This window comes from Fringilla coelebs (genome assembly GCF_963513975.1).
Source record: "Fringilla coelebs genome assembly, chromosome: 3".
NCBI lineage: Eukaryota > Metazoa > Chordata > Aves > Passeriformes > Fringillidae > Fringilla > Fringilla coelebs.
Genome location: NC_140030.1, coordinates 96,653,195 through 96,671,529, shown reverse-complemented (window position 1 = coordinate 96,671,529; position 18,335 = coordinate 96,653,195). Strand labels below are relative to the sequence as shown.

The window sequence follows — 18,335 nt, the reverse complement described above, 5'->3', positions numbered from 1 at the left end:
AATGTGTGAAATAAAAATATTTCACTTAGTTCAATTTAGATATTTCAGGCAAAATTTCCTTCCAGTTTTCAACCCCAATCTTGGAAATATGTATTCAGCTATGAGTGTAGTCCCACTGTACATGAGGTATCTAACATTCACCTACTCTTAAAAAGCGGTTCTCCTATCTCTTCTGTGCTAAAATATCTACTAAAGTAGCTGATACTCATTGACAAGACCAGTTGGCTAAGTTTACCTAAGGATTAGGAAACACTCACTTATGTATGACATAGGAAAATAAAAATAACAAGCCAAAACTAAATGTTCTTGCATGCAAACATGAGAACTTTAACCAAAAAATGGGGGATAAGTTTGATTCTGAAATTAGAATACTGAGCTAAGAGAAGATCAGGAGTGTTGTAGGAAGTGACATCAAACATTGGGGAACACCAGTGATCAGAGAGGCACTCACACAAGGTACAAATTATAAAGGACAGTCAAAGAAAATGGCAGTGATAAAGATGTGGTGTTATATAAAATTTTATTGTCATCAATCAAGTAAGTTAATTATCCATTAATAACAATAATTATGAACTGAAATGCTGGCCTTTATTGGAAGAACACAGAATTAAAAGTAATGAAAAAGCAAAGGGAGACTTCTGTTTTCCTCACATTGATTTATTAAATACCATATTAAGGTATGATATTGAGCTTTAAATGCTGTACACAACTGTTCTGCCTTGCACTATTGCCAACACTGCTTATTGATCACAGCTGAACCAGGACACTGCATCACAGGAACCTTTAATCTGAGCCAGTTTATTATTTACTCACTCTCCCATTCCAGGACAGTTCTGGAAAAAAACCAAACAAACAAGTCTCTGAGCTCTTATGCGGTAAACTGGACTTTACACACATCAAAACAGTCCGGGGCAAACTCAGTTCCAAAGTGGTTTAAAGAAACAAATTCCAGTACAGATTTGTATAACTCAGATGCTGTGGCTAAGGCAGACCAATGCCCAAAATGCAGCAGAAGCACAGGTAACATCGTTGCTCTACAAGGCACCGGATTTTGATTCGGAATCTCTTTCTTCTGTAGAACGTTATGAGTTACAAAGGAACAGGAAAGTAGCAGTACAGCTAATGGAAAGGGTGACAGGAGGAGCTCGCTAACTTTTCTTTGTAACAACCAGCGCATTAGCCGCGGTTCTAGTCGTGCTCTGATTGCGGTACATCTAGAAATAAACACCTCTCTGCTACACCCCTGCACAGACCCAGCTACCCGCCGTGCTCCACCTCATCTCTCGTGCTTCACCCTTGTCCCGCACGCCTCATTTCCCCACAGGCGGGGGAAGCACCGAAACACCGCAGGCACCATGCCTCACCATGCCTCCCCTCCCCTCACGGCGCCCGCTCCGCCCGGCCCCCTCGGCGCGCATGCGCGGGGGCCGCTCCCGCCTGCGCCTCCCGGGACGCGGCGCCTGCCGGGATTTCCTGTCCCTGCTGCCTACGGGAGGTGCCGGCCTGATGGGGCGGCCCGGCCGCTGCTCGCCCGGTCCCGACTGAGCCGTGCGTTCGGCTCGGCCGGCGCCTGCCGCCCCCCTGAGCTGCAAGGTGAGGTCAGAGCCCGGCTGCCCGCGGCGCCATGGACAGCTTCCTGGAGGATTATGAGGAGGCGCCATCGTTGGTAGTGGGGGCGAAGAGAAGGAGGAAGAGGAGGAGCCCCGCCAGTCAGGCGGCCTTGCAGCCGCCCCTGCAGCTGCCCTTCCTGCCGCAGCAGCCGGGTAAGGGGGGAGCGTCTGTGCGTTCTCTTTGTGAACTCCTTCGTGCTGCCCTGGGGATGGTGGCAGAGTTTCAGCTTCTGTCCGCCCAATCGTCTGCTCGCGCCGGGAAAGAGGTTCGAAATAACCGTAGTTATTTTGTGAGCCGGCGGTGTGCCCTTGCCGGCAGCAGGACCCATGGTATCATCGGGAAGAGCAGTGCCAGCAGGTCGAGGGAAGGGATCGTGCCCCTCTACTCAGCCCTGGTGAGGCACATCTGGAGTGCTGTACCCATTTCTGGGCTCCTCAAGGCAGGAGAAACATGGAGCTCCTGGAGAGAGTCCAGCGGAGGGCATCAAGGATGATTCGGGGTCTGGAGCATCTCTTAGGAGGAGAGACTGAGGGACCTGGGCCTCTTTAGTCTGGAGAAGACTGAGATGGGATTTCATTAATGCATGCAAATATTTCAAAGACAAGGGCTAAGGGGATGATGCCAGACTTTTCAATAGTGCCCAGCATCAGGACATGGTGCAGTGGCATAAACTAAAGCACAAGAAGTTTCACCTCAGCATGAAGGAGATCTTTACGTTGAGAGTGGCAGGGCACTGTGCCAGCTGCGCATGGAGTTTGTGGAGTCTCCCTCTGGAGAGTTTTTCAAATCCCACCTGGACACCTTCCTGTGTCACCTGCTCCAGGTGACTCTGCCTTGGCAGCTAGTTGGACTGGATAATCTCCAGAGGTCCCTTCTAATTCTGATGGTTCTGTGGTTACCTGACTTAGCCATTGTTTGAGTTATTCCTCTGCCTACAGCATCTAGATAGAAGGTGTCTTGGTGAGCTCTTCGTGTGCCTTGCAGGTGGCTTTTTCTGGATGAGAATTGTTGTAGGGTCATACAGCTGTGAGCTTTAAACACACTTCATAGGAATGAAGTTTAAGTTTCGTGCTGATTTCAGTATAAATTGAACTACTATTGATATAAAAAGACCAAGGGGCCTCTTTGCAGCCTTGTACTCAAATGAGAATAATTCTCTACGTTTATCTTTGTGGGAATTGTTTAGCCTTTGGTACTGGAACAGTATGTTTGTGTGCATGCAAATCTGCAGCACCGTGGCATCGCAAACTTAAGTGATGACTAATAAGTGAAGAGAATAGCCCCCAAAATATGACAAAATGTACTGTGAAGTTATCAAAGCACCATGGCTCCCTGATTCTAGTAGGGCAGTAGTGTGACATAATTGGCTATTCACTGTTTCAGGTGAATGGAAATTTCAAGCACAGCTATGTGCTGCTTATGGAAAATGTCATTCCATATCACATTTCCAGCTTGTCCCATAATCTTTCTTCCCTGTTCATCTTCAAAACCACAGAGCTTAAGATGACTTTCTGTAGTGTCCATACAAGAAAGATGCTGAAAGGGAAAGCATGTGGCTATCTGAATAAGGGCTGTGACTGCTGTGGGCTCAGTTGATTTTTTTTTTGTTTGGTTGGGGTTTTTTGTTGTTTATTTAGTGTCTTGCAATGAACACAAGTTAAACTTCAAGAAGAGCAAGGAATCATGTTTAAATTACATTCAGGATGCCTTGCTACAAAAGCAGTGGAAAAAGGCTGCAGAGTTCCTGACATGCTATGTTGAGTCACTAGAAAAGGACTATTCCAGAGAACACATTGGTGCATCAGAGGTAAGCCCATGTTCCTTATCGGAATTCTTTTACAGTTGAAAAAATACTTGCAAAGCAGCATCCATATACATTAGGACCAACATCTGTCTTAATTAGCTAATCACAGGCTTGATTTTTTTTTTAATAGATCCTTGTCACAACAGAAGAAGATTTGGCTTGGTATAAGTGCACTCTATCAGCAGTGTATCTATGAAAAGTCAAAGTAGTCCTCTAAAATGGGAAAGCGATAAATGTGTTTGGTTCTGGCATGTCATCAGTCAGAATTTGTTTGCAAGTTGGTGTCTTATTTAGGTTGTTATCGGCTTTTCCAGGAGCTGCAAAACTCCTTGCAGGTGTTGAGATGGAAGCAGGTGGATGGAAAAGGATCAGAGTTTCAAATAAATGGAGTACTTAAGTATGGCTAGCTTGCAGACTTTGGAGACAGGTGCATGCAGTTGGGGAGCTACATCAAATTGGAAATAATATTTGCTATTAAGTTCAAGGAGTTGTGTATACCTGGTGTCTTAGTAGGATCATATCAAAAAAGAACATAACTTTTCAATGAGGGGAGGAGGAACACTCTGGCATGCAGTTTTCATAAACTCTTCTGGAGTGCTGCATTTATAATGAGTTATTCTGAACCACTGAATGACTCTAAAAGTCCTACTGGATGAGTAGGTACGTTACTATCGCAGTAGATAATGCTTTGTAGTATTTTTTATTTGCAGCTCAAATGTACATTTTTCATGTTCTACAGTAACTATAAGTTTAGTAAGACTATATGTGATGTCTGTTGCCATTTTTGTACTAAGGTTGGTTTTGATTTTCTTTCTCCCCATTAACAGATGATTTGGAGAATAGGAACGGAAATTTTGTGGCATCATTCCCAAAGCAGGATGAAAGAGTTCAACTGTTTCATGGAACAGATGAAAACTTTAGGAGTAAAAAGGTACTTGAAGGTGAGTGTACTTAAAGCAGCCCTGATGATTTTTCACATTTATCTGAACACTTACTTGAATATTAATTTCCAGATCTCTTTTGAAATGTTCTACTGACATTAATGTCAATAAAACTCAAACCCAACATTTGAATTACCAATTGCATCATATTTTAAGGTCATTTTATGCCTAACCTTATCTCATTTGGTCTGTATGTTTGATCACAGATGTATGTTCTCAGTCCTTAGAAATGCTTAAAAACCCTTTAATCTTTTAATTTCAATTTGAACCAAATCCATTTTCATGCATGTCCCAATGACATATAAATACTGCCAAGTTTTATTTTCAGCTTTTAATTTGACCACTGTGCTACTGACTAAACTTTTGCACTTAAATTTTGCCTCATTACCCTCTCACTTTTTGAGTAGCTAATCTGATTATAAAACTGTATGTTGTGCACACCTGTGTCACACAGTTGTGGGTTTTTTTTTTTTTTTTTTTTAAGGTTTTTTTTCCCCTCTGGTGGCTCATTCAAAACTATATTGTTGTTTTCCTTGGCTGTTGCGCACTTGGGATGGTGCTTCTGTCTTTTATACTGTTTTTAAAGGTCTTCAAAAGAAGTTCCATACAAGAGTTTTCTGGAGCTAACTGAAGGTTTAGGCTTTTATCTTATCATGCCAAATCAACATGGTAGGATGGAAGGACATCCATCTTTCAGGTGCTCTGAAAAATAAGCAAATGCAGCCCAGCTGGGTTTCCTCAGGTCATTTTTAGATCTTCTAAAATAGGTACAGCACATGCTAAAGACAAGCAGGTTTTTGAGACAACATAAATAATTTAAATTCTTCATTATGTGTCTTGGCAATATTTTATGCATGTCAGCAAATCTCCTCTTTCTCTGCACATGTGTGCAGAACTTTGCTGTATTGCTTAGAATCTCTGCATTTGAGTGTGGAATGCTGTGTTTTGGACTGTTTGGGTTGTAGGTCTGCTTGGAGCATGTCTTCCATCTCCTCTGTAATGGGCAAATAGATGAAGCCTACCAGAACCTGTCCCTGGCAGAAAGCTGGAGGTTTGGAGAGCAAACAGCCATTCAGGATAAGGAAATTAAGCTGATTCAGGCTTACAGGGGACTCTTGGACTACTGTAGCTGGTCTAAGCAGAAGAAATTCCTGTTAGAGCATGGTAAGTGTTTTTTGGATTGAGCTGTAGCTTCAGCTTGCTCATGCAGATGCCATGGTGTGCAATGACATCTTTTCCTTTACCAGACTTCAGTGTGTGATGGTGTGTCTGGTACAAAATTCTGCATCAGCAGTGATGGTAGTGTCAAATTAGCACTTTCTGAAGTGCCCTGAAATGTTGTTCTGAAACTCTTTCTCCCCATGTCCAGCCAGCATCACCTAAAATAATGATCAAAGGAATGCATTCCCTTAAAGCACTGGTTTAATAGGTGTGCAAGTGCATGATTGCTGCTGGAATGTTGAGTGATAGCAAAACCCTCAACACTTCTGTTTGAATTTCAGTTTCCTTGAAGATGTGAAAGTTGCTACATGTGTCACATGTGGTTCTATGTATGCCTACTGACAGTGTTTTATCACTTGCACTAGATGTCTGTTTCTCTGAAAACCAGATGTTGAATTTGGCTTATGGACCTGGTGCTGGTAGCATCTTCTCTTGGCCTCCTACTCATTGTGCTCCATAAGTTGAAACTGATTATAAATTTGAATGAGGAACAGTGAAAATGTCTTGTTTCAGTACTGAGGAGTCTTTTCTTAAAAGCTCTCCGACTGAAGTCCTTGCTTAGCAAAATGCGATCATCCCTAAGGTGCAGCACTTCAAGATCCCTGTGCTTGGCAGAGTTAATAACTTTGTGACCTTCCTTTGTGTTTTGGTAGGTGAGGATGGATTTGCAGACTTGGCTGTTGAGCAGGAAATGCACGGTTACTTCCGGAAAGCAGCAGTGAACTTGAAGGAGATTATTAAAATACCTGGAGTCTGGGATGTCTTTGTGAAATGCTATGTGGATGTAAGGGCATGTTTTACAGATGGCTTTCTTTTGTGTTTCCCTGTTTAATTTTCATTAAGATGCCCATATGCAGATTATTTTCAGTGTGTGTGAGTGAAAACAAGTATTTCAAAAGCAATACAACAGCGTACTCCTGGTAGAGCTGCAGAGCCTGAGCACAGTCCAAAAATAACTTTTATCTGTTCATTGTCAAGAAAAAGAAGTAGACAAACAGCTTACATGTTTTGTTTTTGTGGGGCTGCAAAAATTGGAGCATAGCTGCTTTAGTTCAAATTCCTGAAAACACTTTGATTTTTGGCAGAGCAGTATTTTCTCTGGATACATGAAATGTTAGGGATGCCAAATATGCAGCCCCTCTCTGTTCTGCTTTGGGTTTTTTAAATACCTACTTAGGATTTGTAACCAAGAATTCGTAATTTTAAAGAGATCTTTTACTTTTTGTGAACACTGATAAGCTCTGACTTCTCTAAGCACGTGTCTTGGTTTGGAAAGACAGGAGTCTGCTAAGGAGGGCAAGAGCCTCCCTTGAAATGGAAAACGTAAGCTCTCTCTCTCTGAATTGTTATAAATTTGAAATTAAGGGGGGTTCTCAGGCAAGATATGAGAGCAGGAATAACAGTTGTTTATTAGGGAAGAAAATAAAAATAAAATAAACAATGTGGTAAATCAAAACAACACTGACAGAGTGAGAATACAACCTGACACCCTGTTGGTCAGGGTGTTGGTAGCAGTCCAATTGGAATTGTGGCTGCAGTCCTCCTGGAGTGTCATGTGTGGTTCTGTTGGCGCAATGATCCTGTAGAAGGGTGTATTCTTCCTCTGAAGACTGGAATAGGCAGCTGTTCCTCTGGGAATCCAGTGGAAAGGCTGTTCTGCTGTCCCAGAATCTCAGATTATATCTAGTTAGGAATGCTTGGCTCCTTCCTCTGGATGGAGCGTCTCACAATGGGATGCTGTAATTTTATCAGTCATGCAGTGACAGTCAATGGCTCATTAACAGATGATATCTCTCTGGAGGGAGGATGGGTTGTGGAAGAGATAGGAAAACTGCCTAATTAACAGAAGATAACTGCCACACCTCTAACACGTGGCACATAGATTACACATTGCTTGGCAATCTAGGACATCTCAAGATTTTTCCTTGGTGCTGGCGTCTGCCAAGTTCTGTCTCTAGAGATACGGCAGGTGCCTTCAGCATCTCTTTCCAGTGAGCAAGGGATGATAATCCTTTGACAATTAAGTAGGTATTAAGGCATTTTCTCCTAGAGTAGCTTCTGTGTGTGAATTCTTGTCTCTCTGTCCTGGGAGTAGCAGTAAAATTAAGATGGGCGGGTATGTAATTATCTAATATGCATTATCTAATACACTGCGCTCTTATATACAGACTGTGCTACTGGATGGCTCTGTGGCAGTCCAGAATTAACTGTAAGAGTTTGGTTCCCTGTATCTGACAAACTAATGACAGACTTAACTTCCAGTTGCTAGAGTTCTATGGAGATCACAATGAGGCCCGCCAAGTGTTAAATGAATATGCCTACAACTCCAAGTTCCCTGCTAACCCAAATGCCCATGTCTACCTCTATCAGTTCCTCAAGAGGCAGGGTGAATCAAAGAAATCCCTCATATCTGTTTTGAAGGTAGGTATCCCTTAGGAGGAGATACAGTCTGGGTCAGTCATGGGGTGGTCTGACAACTTGCTTGAGCTCTGTAACGTTATTTATCCTATTGTATTTGTGGGAAGTAGTGGGAAGTTAGTGGAAGGGAGGAGAATCCTTTACTGTCCTTGAATTCCAGTTCTTGTTTTGCTTTTAACTGATACATCATATCACTTAAAGGCAGTAAGCAAGCTCAGAAAACATGTTCACATGGTTTCAGAAGTCTGTATCAGCAAACTTGTGCATAGCATGCATTGATTTCTCTTACAGTTTGATCTTTACAATATTATACAAATCATTAAAGGCCTCTTTCACCTATTGATCCTGTCTAGCAAGTAGTTTCTTTGCTTGTTTTCAATGAGCTGTACATTAAAGCTAAAAGTGAATGTATGCTGGTTGTTGGCAGACAAGACCTTGTTGGGTTAAGCTTTTAAATTCCTGCTTTCCTTGCCCTTGGTACTCCTTGCAAACCATGCTTTGCCACTTGATGGCACTAATGTGCTTTTGTTAGTGCAAGTGTTGTTTAAAAACAGGTTTGTAAGGCTGTTTTGTTTGTTTTAGACCTTGAAACTGTAGCAGATTTGCATGAAATTCTCCTCTGCATTTTAGCAGTGCCTTTAGACATGAGTGTCTTAGAAAACAGAGATAAATCATAGAAATGGTTTGATAAGTCCAGAAACTGATCCAATGCACAGAGCAGTGTACAGGGGAGCTAGAACTGTCCTAGGGAGAAAATTACATTGCCTTCAAAAAAGGGGACACTGGATATGGATTTGGGCTGCTCCTTCAGAATGTTGTAATTGCCAGAAGCAGTGTTTGTCAGCAACCATCAAGGTATTTCATCTGTGGTATCACAGAGCAGTGTCACAAATGTGCAAAATGGACCTAGAAATCTATTCTTTATATCAAAGTACCAAAGTACCAGATTGCTTAATTTTCTGAACTAAAAGCGCCCAAAGCTCTGAAGCCCATGCTTTTCTTGGCCAGGTAAGAGTCTTCAAAAGCTTTCACATTAAAATCACCTATCTGGGTTTTGTCTTTTATTTTTCAGATCTTGCATGATATTGTTCCTTCTCATGAACTAATGATAGATTTTAATACCATGCTTCAAAAATCAAGTAAGTCTTTACCCTTGTTCATTTCATTTATAGTAATTTCAGAGAACTATTCTGGATTATCCTACAGCCTTCTTTCTGCTTTTGAAATGAGTTTTGTTTCTTAAGAAATAATCCCAAAAAACCAAGTCAAATGCCATCTTTTCAATCACCATAACCTCTTAAGATGGATGTATGAGCAGTCATTTACAAACTTGTGTAAACAAATGCCTTTTTTTATTTTAAAGGCTGAGCAAAGCAAGCAGTTGGAAGGCACAGGCAGGATCTCAAAAACAACTTAAGTTTTTTTTAGGCACCCTACTCCGAATTCCAAGGTCTACATTCCATTTTTGGAATCTGTATTTAATTTATTTTTTTCTTTCTTGGAATACATCTATTCTTTAGTTCATTGTTAATGATCAAACAACAAAATTTTCCTTGTCTTTAAGGGAGCATTATCTTCAAGCTGGTAGAAAAGTCTTCTAATCTGAAGACTATTTTTTTTCCATGCTGATCAATTGTATTCCAAGCTGTCTCTCTTCTTGTGGCTTGGTATGTCTCAGCAGATCAACAGATTTGTGAAATGTAAATGAATAAAGATTGTTCTCTCTTCTGATATGATGAGGGTTAATGGTTTCAAACTGACAGGGCGGTTTAGAGGAGATTTTAGGGATAAGTTCTTGATTGTCAGGGTGGTGAGGCACTGGCACAGGTTGTCCAGGGAAGCTGCGGATGCCCCGTCCCTGGAAGTGTTCAAGACCAGGATGGCTGGGGCTCTAAGCAACCTGCTGTAGTGGAAGGTGTCCCTGCCCATGGCAGGGGGTTGTAACTTGATGATTTTTAAGGTCTTCTCCAACCCAAACCATGATTCTTCTTTGGGAGGGGGAAAAAGAGACCTTTTGTCTGAAACCTCCCTTTTTCAGTTCATGTGTGTCACATATGCCAACTTTTCATAACTAATGAGAACAACCTGGAGTTTTTAAAGAAATTTATACCAATAAACATAACTTATGTCTAAAGTAGCAGCATGGGGGGGGCGGGCAGAGTGGAGAACTGTATTTCACTTGTGCCATACTAATGAGTTCATCCTGATCTGTGCAATTCATTAATCAGCCTCATCTTTTTCCAGAGAGAAGAAAAAAGCGTCAACTGGGCCTAGAAGTTATTTTTGCAGCCTTGGATTATGCTGGCTGGAAAGAAAACGCAAAAGCATGGAGCTGTTTGGCAAGACAGGTGAAACAAATTGTAATGTAAGTAGCTCTGATGCAATGTGTTGAAACAATTTGTCAAGTCTCTACCTTTGGGCAGTGGGCACAGTGACCCTCTGTGCTCTAACTTTACCTTCATTTTTGTCTTTCATACACAACTTCAGAGTATCTTGGAATATACTGGGCAGTTTGATCACTGTGTGGGAATGTCCCTTCCCTGTTGTAGATAGTTTTATAGAATCCTAGAGTAGTTTGGGTAGGAAGGGATCTGAAAGATCACCTTGTTCCAGCCCCCCTGCCATGGCAGGGACACCTGCCATTAGAGCAGTGTATTGGGCTGGATGCCAGGCACCCACCAAAGCTGCTCTATCCCTCCACTCTGCAACTGGATGGGGAGAGAAAATATAAGTGTTCATGGGTTGAGAGAAGGACAGGGCACTCACCAAATACTATATTGGGCAAAACAGACCCAGGGCCTCACCATCAGAGAGAAAAATTTCTTCCTAATATCTAATCTAAACCTGTTGTTTGCCAGTTTAAAGCCATTCCTGACCCAGGGCCTCACCATCACAGTGAAGAATTTCTTCCTAATATTTAATCTAAACTGGTCCTTTTCCAGTTTAAAGCTGTTCCTCCTTGTCTATGTGTACCTTCCCTTGCAAAAACTCCCTCTTTGTGTTTCTTGCAGGTTCCCTTGAGGGGCTGGAAGGAGTTTGTGTTGCTGAAATGCTTGGTTTAAGGGTTTAATTGCCTAACAGTAATAACTGTTTGGGACGAGTTAGTCTTTGAGTATGCCTGGAGTAACACAAACCTTTCCTAAGGACAAAGCAACCCCTTCATACTACTCATTTGTTGACAAACCTGGAGAAACTTCCATATTACTATTGACAAACTGGCAGACAAGTGAAAGGCTTGCTTAATTTCAGACCATAATCTGTGCTATTGCCAAGGCTTAATAAAACTGCTAGAGTTCACTTCTAGCCTCACAAGTGTTGCGAGGGATTAAAAAAGAATTGTTAGTTTTATATAAAAATGCTTGTATTAATGTTTTGGCATAAAGTCAGTGAGTCTATGTTGGCAATTTAGGAGATTTGTAGCAAGCTGATTATAACATTCACTGTCTCCTAATAATCTTTCCATTACATTTTAACCTCTTCTGTAATTTGTTTAACCTTTTTTTAAGCTGTGAGAAGCATCTTGACTGGATCAAGCAAGAGTGGAACTCCAGGAAGGACTGGTGGCCAGACTTCCATTTTAGCCGTTACTTGGCAAAAAGGAATTGGCAGGAAAATAAAAGCCTTTCGTATGAAAAAGCTCTGGTGGCTGGAATTCTACTAGGAAAGGGTATAATTTTTTTTTCTTTTCACTTCATGGAACAGAAATAATGTCTAGTTCTAGCCCTGATGACATGGGATGCAGCTGCTCTGCTGCCTGGAAGAAATACAGTTTCTTTCTTTTAAATAAGATTCTTGTCTTTGAAGCTGAGCATGAAAGGTGTTTAAGTTGGTTTGATATTTAACATGAGGCAGCTGGTCTTATCGTGGTTTAGAATTCAGTTTTATCTAGCCTTGTTGAGCAGCCACAATACTATTTGCCTTGTTTGACCTTCATACTATAACTCCAAAAAATGCACAACACCCTCCTTAGGGAATATTGTGAGGACTGCAGGGAGTTTGCTTGCTGGATGCCAGCCTGGGAAGTGTCTCAGCAATACTGGGTGTCAGCTGGTCTTTAAGGACCATGGGGATGTTGTAATGCAGGAAAGAGGAGGGAGAGTCTGAATGAAAAATATCATCTATTTGGTAAGAAGGTGAAGATCATTACCTCTTTAGTAGCATTATTTGAAATGCTGCCAAAACAAGGGGAGGATCAGGCCAAGAATCAGCTGCTAAATTGAGAATGGGAATATGGTGGAGACAATGGCTTGTGGACTGGTTTGAGCTTCTGGTTGGTGGGCAACATGTTCATTGTCAGCTTTTCTATAACTTTTTCTTCTGCACTTCATAGAACAATTTCTCATAGAACAAACAGAGCTTCATGTTGGAAGCTCTTTGAATATTTTTTGTTTGCTTTCCGTAGGATCAGATACCTCCCTATTATTTCGAGATGACAAATAAAAGCATTCCAGTTCAGATTTTTTTTAATGAAGTTTCAGTACTTGTCTCAATGTGAGCTTCTGTTTTCATTACCTAGCATAATAAATTAATATATGCTTATGTATGATAATGTATGATATCAGTGCTGCTTTACACTCTTGAAATTTTACTTTCTGATCTAATTTGCAGAGCAAAAATGAAAAAAGTATTGTGCAAGATAACAGGCATTTAGATACATTTAGAATGTTTGCTGGGCTAAGTGAGGATAGATTATTTAATGCTGCAGTTATGTCTCTAATGAGCATGTCTTGGATTTTAATACCTTTGATTACTGAAAAAATTCTTAGCTGTTTGCATATTATTTAAACAATGAAGCATTTTGTATTTGCTTGTATCATAGTGTAATGTAGTGTTGTGGTTTTTTTTTTTCTTTCCTTAGATTGCAAATACTTCAAATATGTGTCACACCAAGGCCGTAAAGCTCAACTGAAAAGGTTTAGGATGCTGAAGAAGTTTGTGACTAGGCACAATTCTGTCTACCTGAGAATATCTGGTCCTCCAGATTCCTCTGTTCAGCCTTGATGAGAAGGTGTCCCTAAGGTTCTTAGTACTTTTTCCTCTCTGTAAAACTGACTTTTGTGTTGGTGGTACTCCAAAATCTTTAGTCAGACCCTCTTGACTCAGTACTAGACTTTTTTAAAATATATTTATGTAAAACCATTTTGGTTAGTATTTATTTTATAATAAAATGAATGTAAATCAAGTGATAATGTCTGAAGAAAGAATTACAGAAAGAATTTCTGTAATGTTACTCTAATATTTGTGTGACATGGAAACAGTGTTGATTTCAAATACATCTTAAAAGAGCGGAGGCACAGAAATACTGAGAAATTCTCTACCTGCTGGAAGAGACTTATTTTTGCAGTCATGCCCATGAGTTGAAATATGCAGTGTTGCTGTGTCTGGAAAGCAAATGTTCATGTGTTATCACAAATGAGAATTCCAGTTTGCTTGAAAACAACCACAAAATTGTTTCCAAATACTACTTGTGTTTTAATGCTGTATCTGTAGGATTCTGGAGGGTCAAGTGCTTGAACCTCCCTCTGGGATTTTGGTCTGGGTTCACATGGGTCTTGTGAGAAGTGCCTTAAGGCAACATGTCTTAAACATTAAGTGAAATACTTGCTGTAACTATGTTTTGTTAAAGGCAATTACTCATCATTCCCAACCTTAGCGCTTGTTTGCTTCTGACTCCCTAAGAATGCTGCTTCCTCACTGTGTAATGGTCAGGGGGTGTTAGGTTGGATGTGGGGCACGGGGCAAGGAGACAGAGAGACAACTCACCCCCGATGTTCAATGTTCATGTGGCACAGAAGAAGTTTATTTTCCCAGGCTACCCTTTATAAAGACTCTTAAAAGTCTGGATATTCTCATTGGTCTGAACTCCATGCCCCCTCAGGATCTGGCCACTGAAATGCTTGCAGCTTTGTAAGAGATCTGATTGGGAGAAGCTCCTGTCAGTTAATCATGGGACTTGGTAGCAAGCTCATATGTGACATCCGTTAATATATCGCCCTTCTTTGTTAAATAAAATTTGTAATTTGTTTTCTGTTACCCATCTGCAAGGGCCCTTTACAAACAGGACAACAAAACAGCAATAGCATGGCCAAATTTGCATGGAAGCTGCAGCATTTCTGTTCAGTATGTGTTGGGAGAGAACTCAGGCCACAGGCACAATGCTTATATGTTACAACTTATAAAAACCAAAACCCATTCAACCTTTAACCCATTTAACCCTTATAGAAAAGCCCAGCTACTAAAGACAACCTTTAACCCATTTATCTCTTGAAGAACCCCACACCCAGAAAACAATCTGTAAACAGAAAAGCAGTTTGTAAACAGGAAGATACTTGGTAAACAATTCAAGTCCTTGTATTGACTGTCCATGAGGTAGGTAGTCATTTGTAATCCATTGTTCTGTTGAAGAGACTTCAGAATGCTGTCCACTGTCCTTTACCTTGGATTTCATAGGAATATTGTACTGTTCTATGACTTATTATAAAACATAAGAACATGACACCACCCAAAATTAAAAAGGGGGGGTATGACATCCTTTCAGTGTCTTTATATTAGACTTTTTGTAACATGAAAACCTTGATTTATCAGGAGGTAATGTGGTTGTAATGCTTGTAAGGAAGGAAACTTGGTGATTGTTTGCCTCTTCACCATCCATTTGCTAGCAGCTGCTGGCTTGTCACTTGTCTGGGTGACTGTGTCTTGACCTCAGCTGCTGAGACCTGCAACGTGTGTGCTTGACTCCATCTCTTTGGGCAGACTTGACCGTCTCTGACCCTGTGGTGCTGCACTCCCGCCTGTCTCCCTGCACTGCCTTTTTCTGAGCGGCATCTTTGCAAAGGCTTCTCCCATGCTTTGCTTCTGAGTTCTGCAGCCTTCTTTGGAGGCAGGCTCGCTGGGGCTCTGCTCCCTCCCGAGGTATGGCTGTGTTCCACGGAGGCTGGAACAGGGGCAGGCCCACTCCCTCTGGAGGTGCGGCCAGGCTCCACACAACCTGGCTGTATTCCACAGAAGATGTATCGGGGTGGGCCCCCCCGATGTCAGCTGGATGGCGGGCACTGCCTGGCAGGCCCCATCGACCACCTGGCGCGGAGTGATGGCTGCGGGACTTCTCTCGCTCCCGAGGGCTTGGAGCGGCCGCATGGCCCAGCAGCCCTGGGAGGGAAGAAGCGCCCACCATGTGGTCTGTTCTCCCCGAGCAGGGCGGCATGGTAGCGCCTGAAGTGACTGCATTGTGATTACAGCAGTCTGGGGAGAGCTCACGGCATCTTGGAGATACCGGGGCTGTGGTGGCTGCCATCTCTCTACGTGGCTGGATTTTGCAATCCATCCTGCCGGCTCCCTGGAAAATACCGGCATCTGCTGAGGTTCTCCCACTCCCTGTGGAAACAATCCCTCTTTTTTGAAAGAAGACAATCGGTACCTTCATCATGGAGTCTTCTGGTCCTCATATCCAAGCTCCCATGGTCTCAGTTGTGATCTTAGTCCACAAAACCGGTTTTTAAACCCTTGAAGCACTTTCTGCTCTCTGCTGAGGGTTTTTTTAATCACTGTCTGACCAGTGAGTCCCGGTTTTTCACCAAAAATCCAGTTTTTACGCCGGTCCAGCTTTTATGTCATTCCCAGCTCTCAGGATGTATTATTCCAGGCTTTTATGCCTAATAATTCCCACTATTATGCCTGACAATCTGGCTCTGAACACTGTACCAGCTTTTTGCTGTCTGTCTCCTTTGCTCTGTGCCAGGCTATGGCTGAGTCCCAATCACTTCAGAGGTCACCATGTGTAGCTTCATAAGAGATCTGACTGGGTGAAGCCCCTGTCAGTTGATCCTGGGGCTTGGCAGCAAGCTCGTATATGATATCCAGCAACAAGGGGGTTGTGTTGGGGATTTTCAACTGGGTTTGGACTATTTTAATTTAGATTGTGAAGCTTCAAAATGTCCTTCCCCAGCATCCCACAAGGTGTCCCTCAGCCCTGGGAAGCAACTCCTCCTTAGGTGAGAGAGATGATCTAGACTTGCTCCAGTGTCCATCTCACAGGAGTTCATGCCTGAACATGGGTCTAAAGCTGTCCTGAGACAGCCCTGGCAGGCAACCAGGTGTCCCTTCCCTGGAGTCTTTATTTGGCTTCGTGCCTGTTATTGTGCCCCCTCTGCTCCCCTGAACTTGGGAAGATGGATTTTGATGGGCTGGTGACTCTCCTGTGATGCCTCTGAGAGCATCCCAGCAGGGTGTTACTTGGACTTCCCCCTTCCATTATCTGCCTGTGTTCCTTTGTGAGTGTGAAAAACGCTAATCACTTGTTTTTAAAATTTTAAAAGTTTAATTGTAATAAAATGGTTATAAAAATAGTAATACAATTAGAGTAATAATAATTTGGACAATTTGAATTAGGACTATATGAGACAATAGAAACAAAGAGTTATGGACATCTGGGTACCTTTTTCTGGGCAGCACAAAGCCTGAAAAAGGGTTAGTATTTCTCGGGGGGGCAGTGGGGGAGATGAATGTGTGTGAATGAGGGGCGGGCTGGTTGTCCCAGACCTGCCAAGTGAGCGCGGAGTCTCCCATGCTGCGTTTCCGTCTTTTCACGAGAAAAGCAGCCAGTAAAGAGATGAAGCGAGAAATAAGAGGAGTGAAAGAATCCCCCGGGGCAACTGGGACTGGGTCTCAGGGAGGGGTTGGACCCCTCGGAGGTAGGGAGCAAGGTTTCCTAGCCCAATCCCCTAGGAAAGGGGCCCCTAAAAACCTGCTGGGTTGAGGAATTTACATTTGAAGAGCATCCAAGAGCAGGGTTGAGCAGAATTCTGCCAGAGTGAGGATATACCCAAGAACATCCAGGGCTGGACAACACAGCTAGATTGAGGGATGAAAATTTTGCCCAACAGCATCCAAGGTTGGACAACACAGCTAGATTGAGGGATAAAAGATGCCAAAGAACATTCAGGGTTGGACAGCACAGCCAAAAACATTAAATGCCCAAGAGCATCTGTAGGTGTACCATACCACTGGGTTGAGGGACAGAAAAATGCCCAAGAGCATCTGGGGCTGGACAACAGGGCAGGATTGAGGGAAAAATACCCAAGAACATCTGGGGTTGGACAACACACCTGGGTTGAGGAATATCCAATAGCACTGGGACTGGCCAGTAACACCTAAACTTGTAATAAGTGATGTGAAAGTAAAAAGTACCTTATAATTGTCTTGTTGTGTGAGTCACACACAAAATCAGCCTCAACTTCCCAGGCAGGTGGGAAGCGGGGGGCAGTGGAAAGAGGAGTGTGTGACCCGCAAACCAGACTATTGTTCACGGGCAGGTGGGGCTTTGGCTGAAGAGTGTGAGTGACCTGCAAACCAGGCTATTGTTCCGGGGCAGGTGGGGGCTTTCACCAAAGGCTGTGTGTGACCTGCTGTCACAAGCTGACCTTGTGAACGGGTTTCGTGATGGTTCGTGATCTCAGAGTGCAAAAAGAACTGACACGGTACAAGGGCGTTTGCGGTGATAATCAAAGCAAATGCACTTTTATTAAAATAACCACAGCAAAAATGCCTTGAGAAAGGATTGGAGAAAAGGGAAAGAAAAGGAAAAAAAAAGGGAGGAAAAGGGTATATAGCTACCAAACGTGGGAATGGCGAAGGTCTTTCGGTGTCCAGCCGATGGAGTTCACCAGTTCACGTCCAGGGAGATCTCAAAAGTGCAGCTCATCAGGATCCTAATTATACACTTTTTTGATGGAGGAAGGGAATGATTTTAAAACTGAATCTATTGTATTGGGAAAAAATGGTATTGGAAGAAGGGTACACACAGTCCATATCTCAGTGGGCAAGAGCCATTGTTTTCATGGTTGGTTGCTTGCACCTGCAACATCCATCTTGCTTTGGTCAGCTCGCCTCCCCCCGCACACCTATCCCGGGCTGGGGGCTTCAGTCCCAGTCCTTGGAAAGTGTGGGAGGGGCCTTTTCACATGGGGATTTCATGTCTCTGCTTTTCTCTGGTTAGGTGGCTTCCTACATCTCAGTTTGTCTGTCATGGTGGGTGCAAACGGACAGAAGGGGTTTTCTTCGAGGGACCACTCCTAAAACTCAGGAAAAGTCCAGCCAGTCCTAAAACTGGGGGAGGAAAAATCCCAGAGCTATTGTTGCCAAAAGGTCAGAATGTCCTTTTCTTCTCCTGGAGCACAGTGTAGCATGCAGCAAAACACACACCTGTGACAGTAGTAGCTTAGCAATGCTCTCCAGTCATCATGCCCTCCTGGCTTACGAAGCCCTGTGGACAGGGGGATATTCAGTGGTCTCTCAATGACAGTTGTGAGGCAGTTGAAGGATATTTCGGACAGACTCTCACA

General features: G+C 42.8%; 1 protein-coding gene across 1 annotated transcript; it reads left to right on the top strand.

Moving 5' to 3' along the window:
* The first annotated feature begins 1,476 nt into the window (after window positions 1-1,476).
* On the top strand, window positions 1,477-14,522 carry TAF1A (TATA-box binding protein associated factor, RNA polymerase I subunit A). Its single transcript, XM_084202273.1, has 10 exons — window positions 1,477-1,763; window positions 3,249-3,418; window positions 4,243-4,356; window positions 5,322-5,520; window positions 6,231-6,361; window positions 7,840-7,998; window positions 9,068-9,134; window positions 10,240-10,360; window positions 11,502-11,662; window positions 12,854-14,522. The coding sequence occupies exons 1-10, from the start codon at window positions 1,625-1,627 to the stop codon at window positions 12,994-12,996; spliced, it is 1,404 nt and encodes a 467-aa protein (XP_084058399.1). The 5' UTR covers window positions 1,477-1,624; the 3' UTR covers window positions 12,997-14,522.
* The last annotated feature ends 3,813 nt before the right edge of the window (window positions 14,523-18,335 follow it).